Below are 26,309 nucleotides of genomic sequence, written 5' to 3' on the forward strand. Positions count from 1 at the left end.
GTTTCTAAATCCGTTTTTACTACTTCGTAGTTCAAAAGTGGTTCATGATGTATATTTTTGATATAAACTACCTGATCTGTGTTTGTGGTATTAAGTAATCTTATATATGTGGGGTTTTGATTAAAGTTTAATAGAATATATTTAATTAAAGTTTAAAGTTTAAAAGATTACAACGTCTTTGAATAGCTATGTCTAATATGATAAGTTTATGATTCGCGAACGTCGTCTCTCCCGTCTTGATGCGTCGTCTTCGGCTTCCTTCATTAAACTCAACGGCTCGTCCCTTGCCGCTTCATCTCGTTGTTTCGCATTTTCCCACTTCTCGTCGTCCCTTATTCGCACTCGTCATTTTCGCAATCCTCTTTTGGTTTTTCCGTTGCTGATCATTTCGTCGTTACTTTTAAGTTTAAATTGTTCGTTACAATTCAAATGAGTTTTATTCGTCGTTACTTTTTAAATGGAACTTGTTGTTGCTTCTTAAATGAAAAGTGTACAGCAAACACACAATTCCCACATTCGGCCATCCTGCATAGTATTCGCCTCGAATGCTTAGTTATCAGATTCGTCAGAAATGGTTGATATGTTGTTGTTGGTTGGCCAAGGCTTCATATACTCGGCACAACTTGAAGATTTACTAGGACCGTAGGAGTTTCCCAGCTCCTGAACGTCATACGAGTTGTTAAATTTAACCTTCGTTACCTGGTATGGACCTAAAAACTTTGGTTTTAGTTTAAGGCCAGCACCGAATTGCGTTCGATTAATGGCAACTAAGTCGCCCTGCTTGTACTCGTTTTGTTTTTTGCGTCGTAGGTTGTACGATTTTTTGTTCTCGTTTTGTAGTTTTAATATTTGTATCTTGGACTTTTCTTGGAGATCGTCGCGGCCATCTTTGAAAGAGTCCATTGTTTCCTTTTTAAACAAGTCCTGTAGCTGGTGATCTTCCTTAGTGCGCATTTCTACTCCAATCATAAGTTCAAATGGTGTGGAATCGATACTTCTGGTGTACCTTGAATTTATGGCCTGCTGCACTCTGTTGACATGATGGTACCATTTTGTCGGGTTGTCCACGCTAAGCTTGGAAAGAACTGATATGATGATAGCGTTCAGTCTTTTAACTTGACCGTTGACTCTCGGTAATCCTGTGGTTGTTTTAATAGGCGTTATATTTTCCTCTTCGCAGTATTTTAAGAACTCCTGGGACGTAAAGGCTGCACGTCTTGCTGTCGTAGTTTAACAATGACGTCATTTGTTGAGGTTGACTTGTTTGGATATAGCCAACAGAATTTTGTAAATGAATCAATAACGGCAAAAATATGTTTATAGTCCTTACTAGTTGAATCAAGGGGTCCAAGAATGTCTACATGGAAAGTGTGAAGCGGAGCTTCGTCTTTGCTTAACGGATGCAGAAATCCTTCTTGCTTTCCCCGCTTGCGGTTTGTGAGAATACAAGGAATACAACAGTTTATGTGCTTCTCAATCTTAGACTCGATGTTTGGGATAAAATAGTCTTTGCAAATAAGATCTTCAGTTTTCTTAACTGCAAAATGACCTCTGTCATGAGCACGGCTTATTATTTGGCGCTGCATGTCCTTTGGGACAACGATCAGTTCGATGTCATTGACGAGCTTGTAGATAATTCCAGACCTGATGAAGTAATTATCATGCGATATTGCGTCGTTGTCGAGTATTTGCTTTACGGCATTTAGATGTTAGTCCTGGCCTTGTGCTGTTTAAATGGAAAGAGTGATGCTGTCTTCTGTTATGGTCATAACTGGATGGCGACTTAGCGCATCCACGTGCCTCATTTGCACACCTGGTGAAAAACTGTACAGTTGTACTCTGCAAGTGCCATAACCCAACGACTGATCCTTTTATTCAAGTCCTTCTTTTGCATCGTTTTGTTGAATGCGTCGCAGTCTGTGAAAATTTTGAAGAACCTGCCCAAGAGATAGACTCGGAACTTAGAGACAGCTTCCACAACGGCAGGGACTTCCAGTTCATACCTAGGATATTCTTTTTGAGCCGGTGTCGTCTTCCTGCTCATATAGTAAATGGGATGCAGATGGCCATCTTCCGGAGATTTCTGCATCAGGACTGCGCCAAATCCATCCTGAGAAGCGTCCTTGTGAACTTCTGTTTCATAATCCTGGTTATAGATACTCAGAACTGGACTTTCTGTCAACATTCTCTTCAGAGTATCAATCGCGACTTGCTCGTTCGTCCCTATTTCGATTTTCGTTTCCTTCCTTGTCATGTCTGTGAGTGGTTTCGCAATTCTGGCATAATTGGGAATAAACTTTCGAAAGTACCCAGACAGACCTAAAAAGCTTTGAAGTTGCTTCAGTGTCTGAGGATTGGGAAACTTCACAACTGCGTCTATTTTTTCAGTGCTCGGATATAATTTACGGTTCTCAATAATATGACCTAGAAATTTAATGCGTGTCTGAAGAAAAGCACATTTTTTCATATTTAACTCCAGACCATATTCTTCGCATGTTTTGATGACTTCTTTGAGGTTCAGCAATGCCTGTCTTTCGTCGCTCGAAGGGATGATTATGTCGTCGATATATGGCAAGGCGATGCCTCTCTGAGTTAGCGGTCGAAAAATGGCATTGATATGGCGCTGAAAAACTCCGGGCGAGTTCGACATTCCAAACGGGACCTTCCTGAACTGATATTGGCCGCTCTGCGTCACAAAAGAGGTGTACTAGCGACTCGACTCAGCAACTGCCACGTGAAAGAATCCATTTTTCAGGTCTATGGTGCTGAATATTTTTGCGTTTTGGAGTCGATCTAATTGTTCGTCGATGAGAGGTAATGGAAAGTGGTCCTTGATAATTACCTTATTTATGCGTCTGTAATCGACACAAAGTCGAGGAGAACCATCACTCTTTTTTGACTCGTAAACTCGGAATTAGATTCCTCGATTATCTCGGCTTTCAGCCACTCGTCGATTTGTTCTTCAACCACACGCGATTCAGCAAACGGTAATCGACGCGGTCGCGAAAATATTGGGCTTTCGTCAGCCAGAACGATCCGCATTTCTACGCCAGTTGTCTTTGTTTTCTTTGGCTCGTAGTTTGATATTAGCTCACGAACTTTCGTTTGTGCACCCACACTGACCGCGTTGTTTATATTTAGTTCAGTTTCGTAAACCACATCGATAATAATAAGTTCATTTCCGAATCTTCGTTGTTGGAATGCACGTTGTTGGATGCGTCGTCTTCGGCTTCCTTCATTAAACTCAACGGCTCGTCCCTTGCCGCTTCATCTCGTTGTTTCGCATTTTCCCACTTCTCGTCGTCCCTTATTCGCACTCGTCATTTTCGCAATCCTCTTTTGGTTTTTCCGTTGCTGATCATTTCGTCGTTACTTTTAAGTTTAAATTGTTCGTTACAATTCAAATGAGTTTTATTCGTCGTTACTTTTTAAATGGAACTTGTTGTTGCTTCTTAAATGAAAAGTGTACAGCAAACACACAATTCCCACATTCGGCCATCCTGCATAGTATTCGCCTCGAATGCTTAGTTATCAGATTCGTCAGAAATGGTTGATATGTTGTTGTTGGTTGGCCAAGGCTTCATATACTCGGCACAACTTGAAGATTTACTAGGACCGTAGGAGTTTCCCAGCTCCTGAACGTCATACGAGTTGTTAAATTTAACCTTCGTTACCTGGTATGGACCTAAAAACTTTGGTTTTAGTTTAAGGCCAGCACCGAATTGCGTTCGATTAATGGCAACTAAGTCGCCCTGCTTGTACTCGTTTTGTTTTTTGCGTCGTAGGTTGTACGATTTTTTGTTCTCGTTTTGTAGTTTTAATATTTGTATCTTGGACTTTTCTTGGAGATCGTCGCGGCCATCTTTGAAAGAGTCCATTGTTTCCTTTTTAAACAAGTCCTGTAGCTGGTGATCTTCCTTAGTGCGCATTTCTACTCCAATCATAAGTTCAAATGGTGTGGAATCGATACTTCTGGTGTACCTTGAATTTATGGCCTGCTGCACTCTGTTGACATGATGGTACCATTTTGTCGGGTTGTCCACGCTAAGCTTGGAAAGAACTGATATGATGATAGCGTTCAGTCTTTTAACTTGACCGTTGACTCTCGGTAATCCTGTGGTTGTTTTAATAGGCGTTATATTTTCCTCTTCGCAGTATTTTAAGAACTCCTGGGACGTAAAGGCTGCACGTCTTGCTGTCGTAGTTTAACAATGACGTCATTTGTTGAGGTTGACTTGTTTGGATATAGCCAACAGAATTTTGTAAATGAATCAATAACGGCAAAAATATGTTTATAGTCCTTACTAGTTGAATCAAGGGGTCCAAGAATGTCTACATGGAAAGTGTGAAGCGGAGCTTCGTCTTTGCTTAACGGATGCAGAAATCCTTCTTGCTTTCCCCGCTTGCGGTTTGTGAGAATACAAGGAATACAACAGTTTATGTGCTTCTCAATCTTAGACTCGATGTTTGGGATAAAATAGTCTTTGCAAATAAGATCTTCAGTTTTCTTAACTGCAAAATGACCTCTGTCATGAGCACGGCTTATTATTTGGCGCTGCATGTCCTTTGGGACAACGATCAGTTCGATGTCATTGACGAGCTTGTAGATAATTCCAGACCTGATGAAGTAATTATCATGCGATATTGCGTCGTTGTCGAGTATTTGCTTTACGGCATTTAGATGTTAGTCCTGGCCTTGTGCTGTTTAAATGGAAAGAGTGATGCTGTCTTCTGTTATGGTCATAACTGGATGGCGACTTAGCGCATCCACGTGCCTCATTTGCACACCTGGTGAAAAACTGTACAGTTGTACTCTGCAAGTGCCATAACCCAACGACTGATCCTTTTATTCAAGTCCTTCTTTTGCATCGTTTTGTTGAATGCGTCGCAGTCTGTGAAAATTTTGAAGAACCTGCCCAAGAGATAGACTCGGAACTTAGAGACAGCTTCCACAACGGCAGGGACTTCCAGTTCATACCTAGGATATTCTTTTTGAGCCGGTGTCGTCTTCCTGCTCATATAGTAAATGGGATGCAGATGGCCATCTTCCGGAGATTTCTGCATCAGGACTGCGCCAAATCCATCCTGAGAAGCGTCCTTGTGAACTTCTGTTTCATAATCCTGGTTATAGATACTCAGAACTGGACTTTCTGTCAACATTCTCTTCAGAGTATCAATCGCGACTTGCTCGTTCGTCCCTATTTCGATTTTCGTTTCCTTCCTTGTCATGTCTGTGAGTGGTTTCGCAATTCTGGCATAATTGGGAATAAACTTTCGAAAGTACCCAGACAGACCTAAAAAGCTTTGAAGTTGCTTCAGTGTCTGAGGATTGGGAAACTTCACAACTGCGTCTATTTTTTCAGTGCTCGGATATAATTTACGGTTCTCAATAATATGACCTAGAAATTTAATGCGTGTCTGAAGAAAAGCACATTTTTTCATATTTAACTCCAGACCATATTCTTCGCATGTTTTGATGACTTCTTTGAGGTTCAGCAATGCCTGTCTTTCGTCGCTCGAAGGGATGATTATGTCGTCGATATATGGCAAGGCGATGCCTCTCTGAGTTAGCGGTCGAAAAATGGCATTGATATGGCGCTGAAAAACTCCGGGCGAGTTCGACATTCCAAACGGGACCTTCCTGAACTGATATTGGCCGCTCTGCGTCACAAAAGAGGTGTACTAGCGACTCGACTCAGCAACTGCCACGTGAAAGAATCCATTTTTCAGGTCTATGGTGCTGAATATTTTTGCGTTTTGGAGTCGATCTAATTGTTCGTCGATGAGAGGTAATGGAAAGTGGTCCTTGATAATTACCTTATTTATGCGTCTGTAATCGACACAAAGTCGAGGAGAACCATCACTCTTTTTTGACTCGTAAACTCGGAATTAGATTCCTCGATTATCTCGGCTTTCAGCCACTCGTCGATTTGTTCTTCAACCACACGCGATTCAGCAAACGGTAATCGACGCGGTCGCGAAAATATTGGGCTTTCGTCAGCCAGAACGATCCGCATTTCTACGCCAGTTGTCTTTGTTTTCTTTGGCTCGTAGTTTGATATTAGCTCACGAACTTTCGTTTGTGCACCCACACTGACCGCGTTGTTTATATTTAGTTCAGTTTCGTAAACCACATCGATAATAATAAGTTCATTTCCGAATCTTCGTTGTTGGAATGCACTTTTCGAACATTTAAACCATTGCGACCGAATAAAATGTCTGCGTGCAAGCATAGTTCTTCTCCGATTATTAATTTTATATCGACACAGTTATTTGGCACCACGTAAAAGTTGGGAAAATAATAATTTTCGTCGATTTCAACTGATCGCATGAATTGACCGATCGGGCGAATTTTGCTGTCACTATTACCGAAACCGATTATAAAAATGGCACAGCTTTCGAGTTTTGGCTTGTTCAGTTCGACATACAAGTCTTCGCGTATTATGTTAAACTTGCTGCCCGTATCAAATAAGGCTACACACTTTTTGCCATCGAATGCCACTTCTTTACTAGTGATGTCGTTCTTCGGTTGGACACGATTCATATTGTATTTATTTTCAGCTGGCTTTTCTTTTTTCGCGCAATTTTTCGAAATGTGGCCGAACTCGTTGCATTGGAAGCACTTAGGGCCTTTCTTTTTGTTGTTGCAGTCGTTGGAAACGTGACCCTTTTCCCCACAATTATAACAAACGCACTCTTTTTTGTAGCTTTTTTCAGAACCGCTTTGGTTTTTCATTGAGCTGACTGACTTCGATTTGTGCTTATCACTTTCGGTTTGGTAGTCCTTTAGTTTATTTTTGAATTCACTTAAATTTTTTGCGCCGTACAAAATTGATTTGTTTACCGATAGTTCGTCGATCCCGTCAATAACGTACTGCATAAGCGCTTCTATTTCGACACTTCCACGCGAGGCGATGTCCTTCATGCGGTAGAAGTATTCGTACCCGGTTTCGTCTTTGAGGCATTTGGTTTCATCTAATTGCTTGTGCACTTGCTTAGAGCTTACACTAGAACGAAATTCATCAAGCAATGCATTTTTAAGCGATTCCCATGAGTTTAAACCGCGTTCGTTGCGGACAAAAAGTTTGGCTATACCTTTTAGCGATTTTTTCGCGAACACTTGTTTTTGCAAGTCGCTCCAGCCCATTAGAGATGCCGTTTCGTCGAATTCGCGAAACCAAGTCTCCACTGGTAGAACATCGCTACCATCAAAAATACGAACCGACTCTTCAACATCGCGAAAACTCAAAGCAAAAAGTGGAGAGTTCTTGCTCTCTCTGTTCTCCGAACCACGCACTACGCCATTTGCCTGATTTTCGCGCCCGTTCTTAGAATTGGCGGCCTTTTTCGCATTCCGTTGCGCACTCGTTTCGTTGTCGTTTTGCATTATGCTTTGGGCACTGTTGAAAACTTGAGAATTGCAAAGATTATTGCTTTCAGGATTTTCTTTATCTACTGAGTCCTCGTCATCCTCTTCCTCACTTTCTTCGTCATTAGTGGCTTCTAGCAAGCTTTCACTTTGCAGGTTGTTGAAAATGTGTAAGAAAATATCGTCCACTTCATGGGATATTTTCAGAACACCACAAATGCTCACAAAATCACGGTCACTTATGTTTTCGCTAATATAAGCAATTTTGCGCCTGTACTCATCACTTTCATTGCTAATGCAAAAACCACTAAATTCGCGAAGCCTCATACGGTTGTTTCTGTCTCCTTCACTTTCGAACACAAACTTGTGTAATGCAACAATGCTCGATTTGCTGCTTGACTTAAAAGTTCCGGCTATAATTTCACCCAGTTGCGGCATTTTGGCACAGTGATATTTTGTATTTCTATCCACCCAAGTTTGGACAAAAAATTTGCGTCGTTTTTCGATTCTCTTTTGCGTTCACACACACACTTGCGAAGTACGGAAATCGAGTACTTTTTCCCGGCGAGCCCTCAAAATGTGGGGTTTTGATTAAAGTTTAATAGAATATTTAATTAAAGTTTAAAGTTTAAAAGATTACAACGTCTTTGAATAGCAATGTCAAGAGGTTTTTTTGATAAGTTTATGATTCGCGAACGTCGTCTCTCCCGTCTTGATGCGTCGTCTTCGGCTTCCTTCATTAATTTCAACGGCTCGTCCCTTGCCGCTTCATCTCGTCGTTTCGCATTTTCCCACTTTTCGTCGTCTCTTATTCGTACTCGTCATTTTCGCAATCCTCTTTTGGTTTTTCCGTTGCTGATCATTTCGTCGTTACTTTTAAGTTTAAATTGTTCGTTACAATTCAAATGAGTTTTATTCGTCGTTACTTTTAAGTTTAAATTGTTCGTTACAATTCAAATGAGTTTTATTTGTCGTTACTTTTTAAATGGAACTTGTTGTTGCTTCTTAAATGAAAAGTTTACAGCAAACACACAATTCCCACATATATGCATTTTGGACTATTGCTATGGTATTTGCGATATAGATACCATGCTGAATTTCTTGATTCGGAATTAATACGCTGTCTTCTTCTGAATTTATTTCGATTTTTCGGACGACTTGGGATCTTGCTGGCAGAATAAGGGAGTTGTTGCCAGAACTGTTTGTTATTGGAACATAAATCGGATATTTGAGGTTATTTGGTCTTATTGTAAGCCAGTCTTCAGACGGCTTGAAGTCTAATTGACAGTTGAATCTTTTGATAAAATCGATTCCTAGTATTCCATCACATGCAATAGCGAATTGCATATTTACGATATGGAAATCATGTGGAATTATGTACTTAGAAGTTTGAATTTCAATAGAAGTTAAGCCTTTTGATTTGGTAACTTCCTTACTTATTCCCTTTATATTTATTATATAATTATCTTGGATGTATTTAAAACTATCGGAATTTTCTTTTAATATGGATATTTCCGCACCAGTGTCTACTAAAAATATTAATTCTTTTCCTATTTCTACATTTATAAAAGTGACGAATGTGCTTTGACTGAGATTGATGGCGTGAACTTTAATATTTTCTACTGCTGTGTACCTAAAGGTTGTTGGGAGTTTTCCGAAGCCGTTTGGGCTACCCTAACATTGCTGTTGTTATTATTATTATTATTGCTAGAGTTATAACCTCCATTTTGATGGTTATTCCCTCTATAATTTCCTCTATTGTTTCCTCTATAATTGTTGTTGTAATTCTGTCCGTTGTTGCGTGTATAATTATTGTTATAATTATTATTATTATAATTACACCAGTTTACAAAAAAAAATCGATGAAATATACCATGAATGAAACCTTTGTTTTCCGGTAAGGTACGTTTTTCTGATTAAGAAAATGGCACTTAACATTTTTTTTATGGATAAAATTTGTTTTAAGTGTAAAAAATGTTTTTGAACCTTTTTTAGTTTCTAACTTGAGTTGTGGTTAACCTATTTCAACCATAAATAACTCATTTTACAGGTAATAGAATGCCCTCCAACTTTCTTATACACTGCATTGAGTTCCATTCATTCAGTCAGTCCATTCAGTCAGACGGTCCATTCAGTCAGACGTTTCCGACCCCATAAAGTATATATATTCTTGATCAGCATCACTAGGCGACTCGATCCAGCCATGTCCGTCTGTCCATCCGTCTGTCCGTCCGTTTCTACGCAAACTAGTCTCTCAGTTTTCAAGCTATCGGGATGAAACTTTCCCAAAAGTCTTCTTTCTATTGCAGGTAGTATATAAGTCGGAACGAGGCGGATCGCACAACTATATCATATAGCTCTCATAGGAACAATTGGGGAAAAAAATGTAAAAAAATTATATCTTGGGTGTTTTTGAACCTATAACATCCTTCTTTTGGAAATGTCATTTTTTATCCAGTTCTGAATTTCGAATAAAATTTTTTCAAAATCGGACGACTATATCATATAGCTGCCATAGGAACGATCGGAAAAATAATGGGAATATAATAGGAAATAAATTATTGCTTCGTTGGTTTTTATTGTATTCTCTTCTAGTCTAGGATATAATTCTTTTCAAATATTTTCGAATTTCGATTTTAATTTTATTAAAATCGAACTACTATATCATATAGCTGCCATTGAAACGAATGCAAAATTAATGAAAAATAATAGGAAAATTAACATTATTGCGATTTGTAAATTAATAGGAATTATCTGCAAGGGTATATAAGCTTTGGCTGGCCGAAGCTAGCTTCCTTTCTTGTTTACGTTGAAAAAAACGGGTATTACAGCTCTGTTAGAGCCCTGTTGTGTCAGTTAACAGCTGTAAACGGCAAAAAAAACACCGTTGTCGCAAGCTTCAAAAATGCATATCAAATTCATTTGCTGGTGAATTGTAATGATCAATAGCTTGTTTTTTTTTGTCAAAGCACCTTCTACAAGTAAAAGTTATAAAAATAATTTCGGTTTTGAGGCGTGTATTTTTAATGAAGCCATTTATGCCAGCATTTTTGCATTTTTTATAACTTTTTCAACTTTGACGAAATGTATCTTCTAAACTAATGAATGGAACTCAATGCAGTGTATAAGAAAGTTGGAGGGCATTCTATTACCTGTAAAATGAGTTATTTATGGTTGAAATCGGTTAACCACAACTCAAGTTAGAAATTAAAAAAATGTCAAAAACGTTTTTTACACTTTAAAAAAAATTGTATCCATAAAAAAAATTTTAAGTGCCATTTTCTTAATCAGGAAGACGTACCTTACCGGAAAACAAAGGTTTCATTCATGGTATATTTCATCGATTTTTCTTTGTAAACTGGTGTTATATTATTATTATTATAATAACCGCGGCCATTGCCTCTGCCGCGATAATTACCTCTACTGTTGTAATTACCACGCTGGCTTTGGCCTCTATGAGCGTATAGGATTGAATTGGCATTTCCTGTCATTTAAGTACTACATTGTATATACTTTGTAACAGCTTCATTAATTGTATTGAAGTTTCCTGCTTCAAGAATGGTTTTGAGTCTACCATGTTCACAATTTTTGACCATTGTTGTGATGGCTTCTTTGGTACTGAATTTATCAGCATGTTCGGCTGGTAAGCCCTCATCGATATACGAAGCTTCAAGAAGCTTTCGTAAGTTATAAATTAAAATTAAATTTGATATTTTTTATCAGTTTGTTTCATTTATTGTCCTCCTGTTTTCATGCACTAATATTCTTGCCTCGTTGAAAGATTCGACAAGTATTCTCGCATGTTTGTTTATTGTCTCTCTTTGGATTAGCCTATTCTGGCTTAGGCTCGGATGACACATTCAATTTTTAGCGTCAATATATTGTGACAATTTATCTTTTGTGTGAGTTTAAAGAAGTGCAAGCGGGTAAGGATTAATATGATATCGCGCCTTTACTATTGGTGTTATTGGTAGAGCAGCCAAAAATATTAAGTTCTTTCTCGCGCTCGTTTAAAGTCCCGTTAAAGAAAAATTGCTACAATAAATTGACGTTAAAAATTGACTGTGTCATCTGAGCCTTACACATATGTAAGATTTCTCGAATTTTTCTTTTATTTCCCTGATTTGTTTTGCTAATTGATCCCATTCCATACTAAGTTGTTTTAAATACAACAAAATCTAGTGTTCTACCAAGAATGGAATGTTCTTTTATGACGGATTTTACTTTTACACCTGGGATGGTGGTCAATATAATTGCTTTTTGCGTTTATGAGCAATGTATTAGTGGAGAAAAGTCTAAGTTGTACCTATTCATGTACTCATATTCTAATTCATTTATTAGTAGAGCCTCAGTTCCTTTTTCGATAATTGATATTACCCTATTCTGAAAGTTTGGCTCCTTATCAAGAGTAATTCTAATACACTCTGTAGTATTCATTTTTGTATATATATGTTTTTATTTTATTTTTTGTATTCATTTGTTTTCGTTGTACATTAGATAAGATTATTCAATATATTATTTAGTATATATCGTATGTTAAGCTTTTGATCGATATCTTTCCCTGTGTATTCGATATAAGAGATCTTGGTACTAAAGAGTGACGGCAACACTTTGAATAAAACCATGCTGGAATACATTACATATTGGCGACGAGAAAAACGAATTCCTTAAGTTTTAAGGTTAACCACGCAAATTTTACAAAGTTAATAACATCCTTGTATTACAAGGACGGTAAAGTTGTATGTACAACACCAAAACCAAATGCCTGACAATAAGCAAGAGATCGCAGACGCTCAAGTTCCGACAATGGCTCATTTGTTAATTTTCCAGAATTCGTACCGAGAGAATCCACGTGGCAGATGTGGCTAGAGCGTTTGGAGGTACATTTCACAGAAATGGCGATCACGTTGGGGGACTTCAAAAAGGCGACACTACTGAAGTCAGTTGGCTCGGAAGCCTACTGTGTATTACACAGTCTCTGCAGCACAGAATTACCTACAAGAAAAACTTACAAAGAACTATTTTCCATGCTACACACCCAGTACACACCGCCAACAATCACATTCTACGAGCGCAGGCAATTTCATCTGGCTCGTAAACTCGCTGAAGAATCGGTGGCAGCATGGTTTGCAAGGGTAAAAAAGCTAGCGCTCAGCTGCACTTTTGGACAGCACCTAAAAGCATTTGTTCTAGACAAGTTCATCGTCGGAATGCCCAACGAGCTCTTCGAAAGATTTTGCGAGGAAGACGGGACTATATCCCTGGATGTGGCACTACGGAAGGCGTTACTGTACGAGACCAAGTTGGCGACTAAGGCGTGTACGATGGAGGAAAGCAGGACCGGGTCAGACGGAATGGTCAATTTCGTAAACAAGACGCACCATAAGCAAATGGCGAAAGGCCAAAAGCGGCAGCCATGTTCAAGATGCGGTTGGCGAAATCATTCATCACAGGAGTGCAAATACAAGGACAGTACGTGTCATAAATGTGGCAAAATTGGACATCTTGCAACTGTATGCAAAGCCACAAAAGGCAAAAACGTAAACTTTGTCTCTGATCCAAATCACCTGTATAGTCATAACGAAATTTTTAATAATAGTATTTTCAGTATCATAGGTAAAAGTTCAGAGGATGCGTACACACTTACTGTTGAAGTGGATGGCATAAAATTTGATGCAGCATGTGACACGGGTGCACCTTGTAACCTAATCCCTGTAGATCTATTTCGGGAAATGAAAACGACCACGTTAAAATCGTGCGAAACACCATATGTTAATTATAATGGTGACCCGATAAGGATTCTTGGTGAGTTTGTTGCACAAATTAAATTCAAAGACACCTATGCCAACTCTATTTTTGTCGTGACCCACTCTAAAAACATGCCTCTATTAGGAAGATCCTTTTTACGAGCATTCAATTTCGAATTATTGTAAGTCAATGCTATAGAGAGCAGTGAAAGCACTAAAACGCTAGTAGATCAAATTCAGAAGGAGTTTTCTTCAGTTTTTTCAGATGAATTAGGAGCGTATCATGGTGAAACAGTCAAGCTTCGACTTTCGGAGGATGCTAAACCTATCTTTCACAAGCCGAGACCCTTACCATTTATGTGGAAGTCAAAGGTAGAGCAAATGATTAGAAAGTTAGTAGACCAGGGCATGCTTGAGCAAGTATATAGTTCTTGTTCCCATACTGAATCCTAATGGTGAATTGAGGGTTTGCGCAGATTACAAAGTTACCATTAATAAATATCTCAATGAGTTTAGGTACCCGCTTCCAAGAATTGACGAGATATTCGCTGCATTGCAGGGAGGCCAACGTTTTACGAAACTAGATTTATCTCAAGCATACAATCAGTTATTACTTGATCAGGAGTCTCAGTCATTATGCACGTGGAGCACACATGTAGGAATCTTTAAGGTGAAAAGATTGCCATTTGGCATTAAGACTGCCGCGTCCATATTCCAAAAGACAATGGAGTCTTTGCTTCGAAACATCCCGTATTTTGTCGTTTATCAAGATGACATAGCCATCACCGGTTTAGATTTTAAATCCCATGTAGACACATTACGAAAGCTTAGGTCAGCAGGGTTACACTTAAATAAAGAAAAGTGCATGTTTTTCAAAGACAAAATAACATACTTAGGGTTCAATATTGACAAGGATGGTCTCAGCAAAAACAAGGAACGAGTTTCGTGTGTGCTCAACGCACGAAATCCAAGGAACATTTCTGAAGTTCGTGCATTCACCGGAATGTTCAACTACTATTCCAAGTTCATAGATAGATTTTCCGAGAAAATGGATCCGATTTATCAGCTTCTCAGAAAAGGTGTAGAGTTCCGTTGGACGAATCAATGCCAAATGCCTACGAACAGATTAAAGAAGATGTTGCATCTGATCACTCTATTTGGCGAGAGTAAAGGATTGCCTGTAATGGCGTCAGCTCGAATCCAAAGATGGGCTTTAAATTTATCAGGGTTTGATTATAGTGTAGAATATGTGAAGGGATCAGTGAATGAAGCAGATAGTTTATCGAGAATTCCACAAGTTCCAGTAACATAGACACAGACGGAAGAGTGTAGTTATGTGAATTTCGTAACTCAGCATAATCATTTAAACTTAAATTTTCAATGCATAGCCAGACTGTCTCGACGTGATTCCACTTTGTCAAAAGTAATAAAGGCAATAGAACAAGGTACCATTCAATCCTTGGATAAGGAGTTTCAACCCTTCATTCAGAAACACACAGAGCTATCAATTGAATACGGCTGTTTGATGTGGGGATATCGTACCATTGTACCCAAGAAACTTTATAAGGAAGTTCTTGAATATTTACACAGATCGCATTTAGGCATTGTCAAAACCAAAGTATTGGCCAGAAACTACGTATGGTGGCCAGGGTTAGACAAAGACATAGAGTACATGATTAGTAAATGCGACTCATGTCAAAAACTCATGGACAGTCCCAGCAAAAGCCTCTTAATTCCATGGAGCCCTGAAGACTCAGTATGGAAACGAATTCATGTCGATTTTGCTGGACCCATCAAAAATTATTACTTCATGGTTGTGGTCGACAAAACAAATTACAAGTAACTTTACAGTAGAAAAGCTAAGAGAAATGTTTTGTAGATACGGATTAGTAGATGTCTTAGTCACTGATAACGGGCGTCAATTTACATCGCAGGAGTTTAAAACTTTCATGGAAATAAATGGTATAAAACATGTTTTAACGAACGGACAGGCAGAGATTTTCGTTAAGGTCTTAAAAAAATCCATTATAGCAACACTCGATAAGGACTGTCACGGAAGCTTAGAAACCATTACAATCAGATTCTTAGCAGATTACCGAAATTCACTTCGTTGTACGACGGGAGAAACCCCAGCAAAGCTGTTCTTTGGCAGGAGTCTAAAGACTATGTTTGATCTCATGAGTCCACCCACAGTCAGCTCAAGAATTTTAAAGCAGCAAGAGAAAAGCATAGAAGGTTATAAAGGGATGCGTAATGACTCATTCAATCAGGGACAAAAAGTATACATTAGGGATTACACGAATCCAAAAAAGGCATCTTGGTCACAGGCAACAATAGACAAATGTATAGGATCTCGAACGTACTTGTGCAACCTTGCTCACAACCACAGAGTCATTAAGCGGCACACTGATCAAATCCGAGCTCCCGAGGATAACACAAAACGGACGGACAACATGGATCAGGTTCACAAGAGTGCACAAGTGTGAAACCATGCAGATATACAAAATGAGGAATCTGAAGTATGTGTGGATTCTTCCTCTAGAAGTCCAATTAGGAATATAAGACCTAAAAGAAGCCTTAGACCCCGATTGTAGGGAAAGGTCGTCAAGCAATGAATTGAATTTGTAATCATTGAAATATCTGAATCTGTAATCATTGAAATTGTAAACATTGAAAATATGAAGAAAACCTTTAGAAGGGACATGTTATATAGCAGATATTTAGTATATATCGTATGTTAAGCTTTTAATCGATATCTTTCCCTGTGTATTCGATATAAGAGATCTTGGTACTAAACAGTGACGGCCACACTTTCAATAAAACCATGCTGGAATACATTACAATATGGTCATACATATTTATATAAGATAGTTTTCTATTATTTCTCTTTTTTTTTTGTTTATTTCGAGCATCTTGTTAATAATTATTGTTGGCGCTTTATATATTTTATATATGGTCCAGATCATTAACCTGGCTTTTATGTATGGCTCTTTTTGAAATACATTTGTTATGAAAGATATATGCCTTGTACAAAATAAATGCGCTCAGAATAAAGACAATAACACCAGTTTACAAAAAAAAATCGATGAAATATACCATGAAGTGGAATAACCGAACTGTTGAACGGACGTGTTTTTGATAGCTCCGAAGAAAATCAAGTTTATACCTAGTATCTTAGGCCAAAAATTCTAATCTCCGGTGTAATATTGGAACAATTTCCTGCCCTCACTGTGAACACTGTGAATTGTGGAACACAACTGACCGTGCAAAGTCTCAATCGATTTAAAACAATTAATAATCACAAACTTCGATCTGCACTTGTTTTGTTGTCTTTGTGCATCAAACCGGGCATCTACACTTGTGTGTGAGAAACGAACATCGTTTTACCGCCTTCTTCAACTACCACCGCACCTCTACATAATCACTTGCCTTACACGTACGCAGTAACCATGTCTTTGACTGTTGCTCCATCTACCAAACGTCTGCGTAGCAACAACAACAACTGCAACGGGATAGCCAACGAGCGTGTGTCCGATGCGCCGTCATCTGCTGGAGATGCTCAACTTGCGTCTTCTAGAGCAAACACAAAAACTTACTGGCCTGGTGCAAGACACGGAGCAGCGTATTCTTGGTGGCCTTTTGACTCGTCTGGATGGAATCGCAGCTGATCTAAAGCTGGTGGGAGAGCGGGTCGCGAGCGTGGAGGCTGAGGTTGCCGAGATACGATCTGACAGGGACAAGGTGAACGAGCGTATCAACAACCTGGATCATAAGGTCTGCGAACTGTTCACATTGAAGGAGAGAGTTGGCGAGTTAGAAGCCAAACTATCTTCTCAGCAAATGGCAACTCAGGCCTGCGAATTACGCATGCACGGAATACCATTTTTGGAGGGTGAAAATCTGAAGACTCTTTACCACAAACTCTGCTTTTCGCTGCAGCTCACTCCGCCGCCGAAGTTTAATTTTCCGGGCCAGAAAAACACAAAGATCTTCAGTGGACCCGGTGGTCATTATAAAAATGGGAAATTACCACGAAAAAATCACGCTGTTACGCTGCATCGGAGCTTACCGGCGCACGGCTAAACAACAACTTAGCTTACAGCTGATTGGGTTCGACTCACAAGCAGCTCTTTATATTAATGAGCAGCATTTAAGAAAGCACTACATAATCTTTAAAGAGGCCATGAAACTAAAAAAGCATAAAATTTTGTCAGCCGTCCTTACTCGCAGAGGCTTTGTGCATGTCCGCTGCGGTAACAATATGATATACCGCATTGAGCGCATGGATGAGCTTTCAGCGCTCTCTCGTGATCTGAGCGCACAAACACAAACCGCTCTTCCCCTCTCTTCTACATCGGGTACAACTTCTACTGCTTCATCTGGATCGCATGATAGGGCTGGTGCTCTTAACAGTGAGAGCTTTCGTCCCTAAAATTTTACCTTTATATTTATTTACATATTTATCTGTAGTTTTTATGCCTTTATATTTAAGTATTGTTAATTGTCAAAAGTTTGCAACTATCTCGATATCTCCTAAATTTATCTTTTTTGCTAAAGCGCGGTTCTTAGTAGGTCCTCAACATGTTCGACAAGACTGAAGTAGGTAGTTCCATAGCTGCGAGAATAAGAATCTTAATAAGAATCTTAGCTAAGCACAAAAAGGGAATTAAGGTCGTTCATATTAATGCACAGAGTCTTTTGAAAAAAATTGATGAGTTTAGGTACTTGTTTGTCCAGTCTAATGTTGATGATATTTGCGTGTCTGAAACTTGGTTCTTGCCCGATTTTATTGATTTGTCTATTGCGTGTGATGACTATGTTGTTTATCGTGCAGATCGTTTTAGTCATGCTGGTGGTGTCGCTATTTATGTGAACAAAAAATTGAATTCTACCGTTAAATGTAAGCATCCAATCGATAGCGAAATTGAAAATTTATTTTTAGAACTTTCAGGTAAAGATCATTCTTCGAAAGCACTAATAGGATGCATTTACCGGCCGAATCGTACTGTTGACTATTCCCCCTTAGTAAATGTTCTGCGTGAAATATCTGTTGAATATACAGATTTTATTATTACAGGCGACTTTAATAGTAATATCCTAAAGGAAAAACATCTGCTGGATAGTCTCGAATCTATAGGCTTGACTTCAGTTAATTTATACACTCCTTCACATTTTACCAACACCTGTAATACTCTTCTTGACCTTTTCTTTGTTAATGTCCCTAGTAAGATTTTATTGTATGACCAAGTCTCTGTACCAGTTTTCTCTAAGCATGACCTCATATTTCTGACGTATGATTTGACCTTAGCTTATAATTCTGACACTTTCGAATTTAGGGACTACAAAAATATTAACTACACTGAACTGGAAGTAGAATATAATATTTGTGATTGGACGTCCATATATATGTCTCCCAATATCGAGAATCAATTGAACATTTTTAACAGCAACATTGAGTACCTTTATAACAAATGTGTGTTAATAAGGGAAAAAACTATCCATCCAAAGCAAAATCCTTGGTTTACCCATAATATTAAAAAAGACATAATATATTATAAGACAGAATTTTTTAGAATGCAATACACTCGGGCGCGCGATAATGTCCGGCAGATCATCAGATCTGCAAAGTTCGAATTTTATGGGTCCAAATTTCAAAATGTATCTACTAAAAAAACTTGGCGTGAACTTAAAAATATTGGAATTGGTAACACCAAGCAGCTGGCCCAACACCAAGTGAACGTCAACGATTTGAACAGGAAGTTTGTGCAATTCGATGTACCTGAAGCTACATGTAACAAGTACCTTAATGCCTTACCAGACTGTGGTAAAGAACTTAAGAACTTAAGGTGAAGTCAAACGCTGACGGCCTGGATGGCATTAGCCCAAAATTTATTAAATTATTATTACCATTACTCCTTAGCCATATAACACACATTATGAACACAGCAATTACCACATCCACTTTTCCCTCTGCATGGAAGTACGCGAAAATTGTACCTATCCCGAAAAGTCAAACGGAATTCAGACCCAAAAATTTTTGAAAACATATAGGCGGCACAGATACAACCCTTTATAGATGACCATTCCATGCTTAGTGAAAAGCAATCTGGTTTTAGGAAAAATAGGAGCTGTGTTAGTGCCATTACAGATGTAGTTGAGGACATTCGATCGAGGCTAGATAAAAACTGGATAACGTTTTTGACTCTACTTGATCACAGCAAGGCTTTCGATACCGTCAACCATAGTATTCTATGCACAAAGCTAAAAAACCTTTTAAATTTTTCCGACTCTGAAGTCATGCTCCTGAGGTCCTATCTAACAGGTAGACAACAAGCAGTCGTATCTGGGAGTTGTTGTTCTAGCTTTGTTTCGGTGTCTAGAGGCGTTCCCCAAGGATCTGTGCTAGAGCCTTTATTGTTTTTCATCTATGTTAATGATTTACCCAATGTTCTGTCCCCTTGTGGTGTCCATCTATACGCTGATGATGTGCAGTTTTATGTTAGTAAGCCTCTATGTCAAGTCAATGATTGTATTAGTATGTGTAATACCCTGCTTTTCAAAATTAATACCTGGGCCACAGAAAACGGACTATGTCTAAACGCAAAAAAAAAAGCAAATGCGTAATTATCTACAAAAAACCCTTCGATACATCGCAACTCCCGAATTTAATAATTGGAAATAGCCCTCTCAAATACGAAGAATCGGCAGGCAATCTGGGTATTACCTTTAACAACACGTTAACATGGAGCCAACATATCTCCAGAGCAACTGGGCGAACATATGGGCTTCTGAGACAGCTTTCGAATGCTAGTGGCCAAAACAATCTTGGTTCCCACCCTGTTTTACGGTGTTGAGATTTTTGGGCACTGCGACACTCAAGATACTCAAAAATTAACTGTTGCTTGTAATTCGACCGTCCGTTACGTGTTTAATCTTCGTCGCACTGACCACACTTCCCACCTAGTCAATAATGTTCTTGACCTTAGCCTTAGTCAGTGGATTGACCTCAAAACATTAACTTTTATTCATAAGATTGTGTGTACCCGTGAACCGTCTTACTTGTTTCAGAAACTTCTTCCAGCTCAATCGCAAAGAACACAAAATTTTATTATCCCTCGATGTAAAACCTTATGCTCGAAGAGACAATTCTTTATCAATGCAATTCGCCTATGGAACTATCTCCCACATGCTATCAAAACCATTAGAAGCGCGTCTCAATTTAAATCGAAAATCAAAGAATTGATGCTAGATTAAAATTAGTTGCAAACTTATAACTTATAATTAAATTATCAACCCTACTTTGTTAGATTTTAAGAATTACTTTTAAATTAAATTATTATTGTTACTTAATCCGATGTGACTAGCGCAATAAATATAAGTTTTTACTTGTAGCGTTAGGATATAAACAAATAAAAATTAAATTAAATGAATGAAACCTTTGTTTTCCGGTAAGGTACGTCTTCCTGATTAAGAAAATGACACTTAAATTTTTTTTATGGATAACATTTTTTTTAAAGTGTAAAAAACGTTTTTGACATTTTTTTAATTTCTAACTTGAGTTGTGGTTAACCGATTTCAACCATAAATAACTCATTTTACAGGTAATAGAATGCCCTCCAACTTTCTTATACACTGCATTGAGTTCCATTCATTAGTTTAGAAGCTACACTTCGTCAAAGTTGTATAAGTGAGAAAAAATGCAAAAATGCTGGCATAAATGGCATCGTTAAAAATACACGCCTAAAAACCGAAACTAGTTTTATGTTTATTAGTTTTCAAATGTTGAGTTATCGACAAACTTTGGATTTGTTTAAACAAAAACAAACAATGATTTGCTCTGCTATGTACACACACACGCACAAAATAAATATACCCACTGGGAAAGTGAGAAGGTGGTTCTTTGTGTGTTGAAAATCCTGTTCCTTTTAGCAGAAAGTGTTGGAAATCCTGTATCTTCTAGCAGGCGACGGTGTAGGGAAAATGTAAATTCCCTTGAAAAACCACATAGAAACCTCATTTACCCCTTACTTTTTGTGTCACCCCCGTGTATTTTGAAACCAGAGACGGAAGAAATGTAAGGGGTAAATGAGGTTTCGTCCCTTCCGCTTGTATGGAAAAATCTCATGAAAATATCATATTTTCCAGAGGAATGTTCCCGCTGGGTATCCAAAAAATGCGTATTTTACACACACAGCCATTAGATACATATATGCGTGTGTACGTTTGTGTGTGTGCATTGCAGCTGCCCACCGGGAAAATTCCTCTGGAAAATAATATATTTTCAAGAGGTTCCTCCATACAAGCGGAAGGGACAAAACCTCATTCACCCCTTACATTTCTTCCATCTCTGGTTTCAAAATACACGGGGGTGACACAAAAAGTAAGGGGTAAATGAGGTTTCTATGTGGTTTTCCAAGGGAATTTATTTGATTCTCTTGCTCTTTATTACACGTGCTCATATTGTTTAAAGAAATTCAAATGTTTAAACAATTTGATTCACGGCTTCCCTGCCCACCTGCCTTCCCTATCTAAATTAATATAAAATTCGACCCCTAAAATACGGTCAGTAGCAAATTCCACCCAGAACGGATTGACCTAAAAATCTAAAAAAAATCAAATTAATTCGGGAATAATTAAGCGCAGAGTGTGACGTAGAGATTTAAACAAAAAACGACCCCAAAGTGCCCCAAAAATCGATTTGTTTTTTTTTTAATTCTTTCTTTTGGCATTTCTCTGTTATAAATGTTGTTAAAATGGTTTAAAAATGTTATGTTCATAATCTTATGGCATACCCGCAAATAACAGCATTTAAATTTCTTGGAGATTCAGCATCCTTAACCAAGTCCCCAATATTTTCAAATTTGGCTAACCTGATGTGACGTCACGCCTCCCCATATGTTTGTATGTATGTTCTGCTGGCGCATGTATGTACGTACATATGTATGTCCTGCTGTCGCAATTTAAGTGTGACCGCGCAAGGGGAAAATGAAAATACCACAGCCAAATAAAATCGCTTATATCGCAAATCTTAAGTAAACGTTAAATTTTAATATATCGGAAGACACGAAACATTTAATTTGCAGATAATAATTTTAATTGTATATATAATATTTAAGTATGTATTTGTATATTAACTATTTTAATTAATTAATAATATATAATTTATTGACTATTTTAATTATTTAATCACTTTTATAGAATATTTAACATATTAACTATTTTAATTATTTAGTATATTTAGTAAATAATATAGTTAATATACAATTACATGTATAAATACTTTTTATTAATTTTTACAGGGTAGGTTTAATTTTCAAACTTAAGCTACCTTAGGAGTATATTTAAATATTATACAAGGACATTTTATTTAATTTTATGTATGAAAACAAAATTTGGCCTAACGATTTTGTGCCATTTAAATTTGATTTGATCAGCGCGCGCTGACTTTATAACGAAATTTACACAAAATTTATATGGTATTTATTTTGGTATTATCAAGAATATAATGCAGGGTCACATCATTTTTAAATTTGTTGGAAAAAAGGAAAATAGTTAATTTTAATCTAAAAACCAATAAAAAGGTGAGTGATAAAATAAATTTTGTCTTTTTATAATCTTTATTTCAGCGTTACAAAGGCTACTATCACAGATATTTTCGCCATTAATAAATATACGCCTCCGGATGCTATCTTCAACACAAATTCTGCATTTTAGTGACACTTGAAATGTTTTTAATCTTTACCAGTGGTAAATGGTGTGAGGTGTTCATTAAATGGTTATATAAATAGTACTTTAGTACTAACTTAGTTATTTAACTTAATCAAAATATTACATTTATTTCAGACAGGCCGATTGAGACTTCTTGGGACCAGAAGTGTTGCGCCTGCGTTTGTCATATTATATTTTTTCTTCTCATAGTTTTTGATATAGATACCCGACATAAAACAACTGAACAGAGGGTAAATGATCGGCCATGGCAAACCAGGTATAATTTCTGGAGAGATCCTTTAATTTTGTGCGGAGACATAATAATGGTAATTACTCTTAATTATTTTTTGATATTTTCAGAAGACAGACAAGAAATGGATATCTAAGAACTGCATTCGGCCAAGCAAAACGCGGGAATGCTTCAGGCATTAAAAATTTTTAGTTCCAATGCTTCGATTGTAAATATTATTAATAAATAGGGGAGAGTGGGGGAATTTCGTCAGCATTTTTTCAAAGCTATTTTTTGTCCATCTTGAGACACGTTATCATATTTCTATTTTTATTGTTGAATGCGGTTAGCACCAAGCTTTAAAATGTGACATTCCCCTATTTTTTTAATTACCTTGGTGATTTATAAAAAAATAAAATGTAAAACCGATATACTGGGGCGATCTCGCCACACAGGGGGGTAAAATCACCACACCACCGGGGCAATTTCGTCACCTGAAAAATGTAGGGAGTTTAACGCCTGTAAATATGCTACACTGATCAAGCGTACCATTTTTGTTGATGTCCTATATTTGTTGCTGCTGCTGGTAGTCTGTTGGTTAGCCAGCTCGTCAAATAATTTTCAAACTTAAGCTACCTTAGGAGTATATTTAAATATTATACAAGGACATTTTATTTAATTTTATGTATGAAAACAAAATTTGGCCTAACGATTTTGTGCCATTTAAATTTGATTTGATCAGCGCGCGCTTCTGTTTGGAAAGAAAAGCGCGCAAACCTTTTCTGTTTCCCCTTTGTGTTTTTTGGTTTGCTAAATAATTAAAATAGTTTATAATAATATAATTCTATATAATGTTATTATAATACGTATAACATAAAAATACATATTTGTAAATCCATATATTTAAAACACAATAAATACACAAATTTTCATCCTGTTCAATCGCAATATTTCTGAGGCTCCTAAAAATCGTTTACGCGTCGCACGCTGAATACATTAATGAAACTTATTCCTAAGTGAAATAAATAATGAAATAAGTTATTGACCTTTATACACGTACATTAGGGTGGACTTATTTTGTATGAAATTTCTAAGGCCATGCTCTCACCCCTTCATATATAGCATTTGTGTATCCTTAATCCATTAAAGAAAGAAAAAGTAAAAAATAAATAGTTTTAGGCGGTGCGCAACGGCTTTAAAGTTTATTACGCATATTTCAGATTCATCTAGATGCCGTAGACTTAATTTTATACTTTGACAGTATTTTAAAAAGTATCTTAATCACTTTCCCGAGCTTTTTAACAAGGGATGTAGTCGTTGATAAAATTCGAGTCCCTGGGAGACAATTACAACTTAAAAATAACAATAATAACGAATAATCAAGGACTTTTAAAGTAAAACTTATAAATATTACGGTCTCTGAAAAATAAGAGTCAATATCGTTGTATCCTAAATGCTGGCTTTCTTCTTTGACGAAAATTTGTATTGGCGAACGCAAAAGCGATAGTTAATCTTCAAAATTGTTAAATAGAATCTCTATTTTATTGTGAGTCACAAAAAAAATGATGAGTCGGGGATCGAACTCGGTTTTTTTTGTTCGGAGACAGAAGCTCTACTGGCTAGGCTACGTCCAACTGTTAATATTCATGAAATAAATTTCTACTTGACTCTTTTATTCGAGCGAAACCAAAAAGTTGACATGTTAAAATCTGACAAGAAATGGAAACTTTAGGGCCATTGCGCACCGCCTAAACGATGAAATAAAATTTTTCTGTTTTCGCATAAATTTATTGGACACAGAAACCTACCATTTAAGATGCTGAGCTCAGTTGACCTTAAAGAAATCCACCCTAACGTACATATATTTGCTCATTACTATAAAATATACTACATTCGAATAATTATCATAAAAAGTATTACAAATAAGTGTTTTTGGTAAAATAAAATAAAAGCCAGCGCGCTGCAGCTAAAAAATGCTTGTGAATACATCTGCACACATATGTACAGTCGTCGGCTGTCGCTGTATGCGTACAAGAGAGCGGCTGCCTAGCGGGAAAGTGAGAAGTTGGTTTTTGTGTTCTTGAAATCCTGTTCCTTTTTGCAGGCGGCGGTGTAGGGATAGATAATTTCTGAGCGATAAATGGGGGTGGGTTTCTGAGTAGTATCACTATCAGGCCACTTATGCGCTGTGTGATTTCTATGGCACTACGATTATAATTTTTTTAACAAAAAAATCACCAACTTATAATAAAAAAATCCTCCGACTTACACCAAAACCAAAAGACTTGTTCTCACATTTAGTTTTAATGTTTAGTAATTTTAAAATTCGTCAAAAAAATAATAATTGTTTATCAAAAAAATTAAACTTTATAAGCATTATCATAATGTCTATAATGATAATATTAATTTATTTTACTCAACATTTTTCAAATAATAATAAGAATGAATGTGGGATTCAACAAAATTATAGAGAAAAGCCACGGTAAAACGATTAAAATATTTGATCACATTTATCAAGGAATTACATTAAATTACAAAGAAAACTATTATTGTTTTTTACATTTTTTGTAAAATAAAATAATTTGATCGTCAGATCGTGGCCTAAGCCATTTTTAAGTGTTGTTAAAATATAAAAATTCGTGTTGGTGGTATTGATAACACGAAAAATGCCTAATATACCTATAATATACGTAACCTTTAATGATTATGGTCCCTGAAAAGTATTGTTTAAACGAAATATTTATTCGGCGCCAAAGTGTGACCCAACTTTATAACGAAATTTACACAAAATTTATATGGTATTTATTTTGGTATTATCAAGAATATAATGCAGGGTCACATCATTTTTAAATTTGTTGGAAAAAAGGAAAATAGTTAATTTTAATCTAAAAACCAATAAAAAGGTGAGTGATAAAATAAATTTTGTCTTTTTATAATCTTTATTTCAGCGTTACAAAGGCTACTATCACAGATATTTTCGCCATTAATAAATATACGCCTCCGGATGCTATCTTCAACACAAATTCTGCATTTCAGTGACACTTGAAATGTTTTTAATCTTTACCAGTGGTAAATGGTGTGAGGTGTTCATTAAATGGTTATATAAATAGTACTTTAGTACTAACTTAGTTATTTAACTTAATCAAAATATTACATTTATTTCAGACAGGCCGATTAAGACTTCTTGGGACCAGAAGTGTTGCGCCTGCGTTTGTCATATTATATTTTTTCTTCTCATAGTTTTTGATATAGATAC

The 26,309-nt window shown here is 37.1% G+C and overlaps 2 protein-coding genes across 16 annotated transcripts in view; one reads left to right on the plus strand and one right to left on the minus strand.

Annotated features, from left to right (window-relative positions):
• The window catches only part of Myo81F (Myosin 81F), a 1,428,838-nt gene that overhangs the window by 220,388 nt on the left and 1,182,141 nt on the right, over positions 1-26,309 (minus strand). The window lies entirely within an intron of this gene.
• LOC138913341 (uncharacterized) lies at positions 10,874-23,608 on the plus strand. 9 transcript variants are annotated; one of them, XR_011419022.1, is made up of 5 exons: positions 11,979-12,144; positions 12,200-12,504; positions 12,563-13,174; positions 22,743-22,891; positions 22,960-23,608. XR_011419022.1 is itself a non-coding variant. In XM_070216724.1 (4 exons), the coding sequence occupies exon 4, from the start codon at positions 16,651-16,653 to the stop codon at positions 17,197-17,199; it is 549 nt and encodes a 182-aa protein (XP_070072825.1). In that variant the 5' UTR covers positions 10,874-11,051; positions 11,949-12,144; positions 12,200-12,504; positions 12,563-16,650; the 3' UTR covers positions 17,200-17,745. The 9 variants fall into 9 exon arrangements, 3 of the variants coding, with proteins under 3 accessions (XP_070072825.1, XP_070072823.1, XP_070072824.1); XR_011419021.1 differs by having other exon boundaries at positions 22,743-23,101; positions 23,185-23,607; XM_070216724.1 differs by lacking the exons at positions 22,743-22,891; positions 22,960-23,608 and adding an exon at positions 10,874-11,051 and having other exon boundaries at positions 11,949-12,144; positions 12,563-17,745.

Source organism: Drosophila takahashii, chromosome 3R (genome assembly GCF_030179915.1).
Source record: "Drosophila takahashii strain IR98-3 E-12201 chromosome 3R, DtakHiC1v2, whole genome shotgun sequence".
Taxonomy (NCBI): domain Eukaryota; kingdom Metazoa; phylum Arthropoda; class Insecta; order Diptera; family Drosophilidae; genus Drosophila; species Drosophila takahashii.

Excerpts from the sequence above, each read along its gene's own strand:
- LOC138913341 (XM_070216722.1), top strand. The coding sequence starts at position 10,928 with ATGGTTTTGAGTCTACCATGTTCACAATTTTTGACCATTGTTGTGATG. Across the intron at positions 11,052-12,199 it reads CGAAGCTTCAAGAAGCTTTC|AATTCGTACCGAGAGAATCC; the intron begins GTAAGTTATAAA and ends TTAATTTTCCAG. Across the intron at positions 12,505-12,562 it reads TGGCAGCATGGTTTGCAAGG|ACAAGTTCATCGTCGGAATG; the intron begins GTAAAAAAGCTA and ends CATTTGTTCTAG.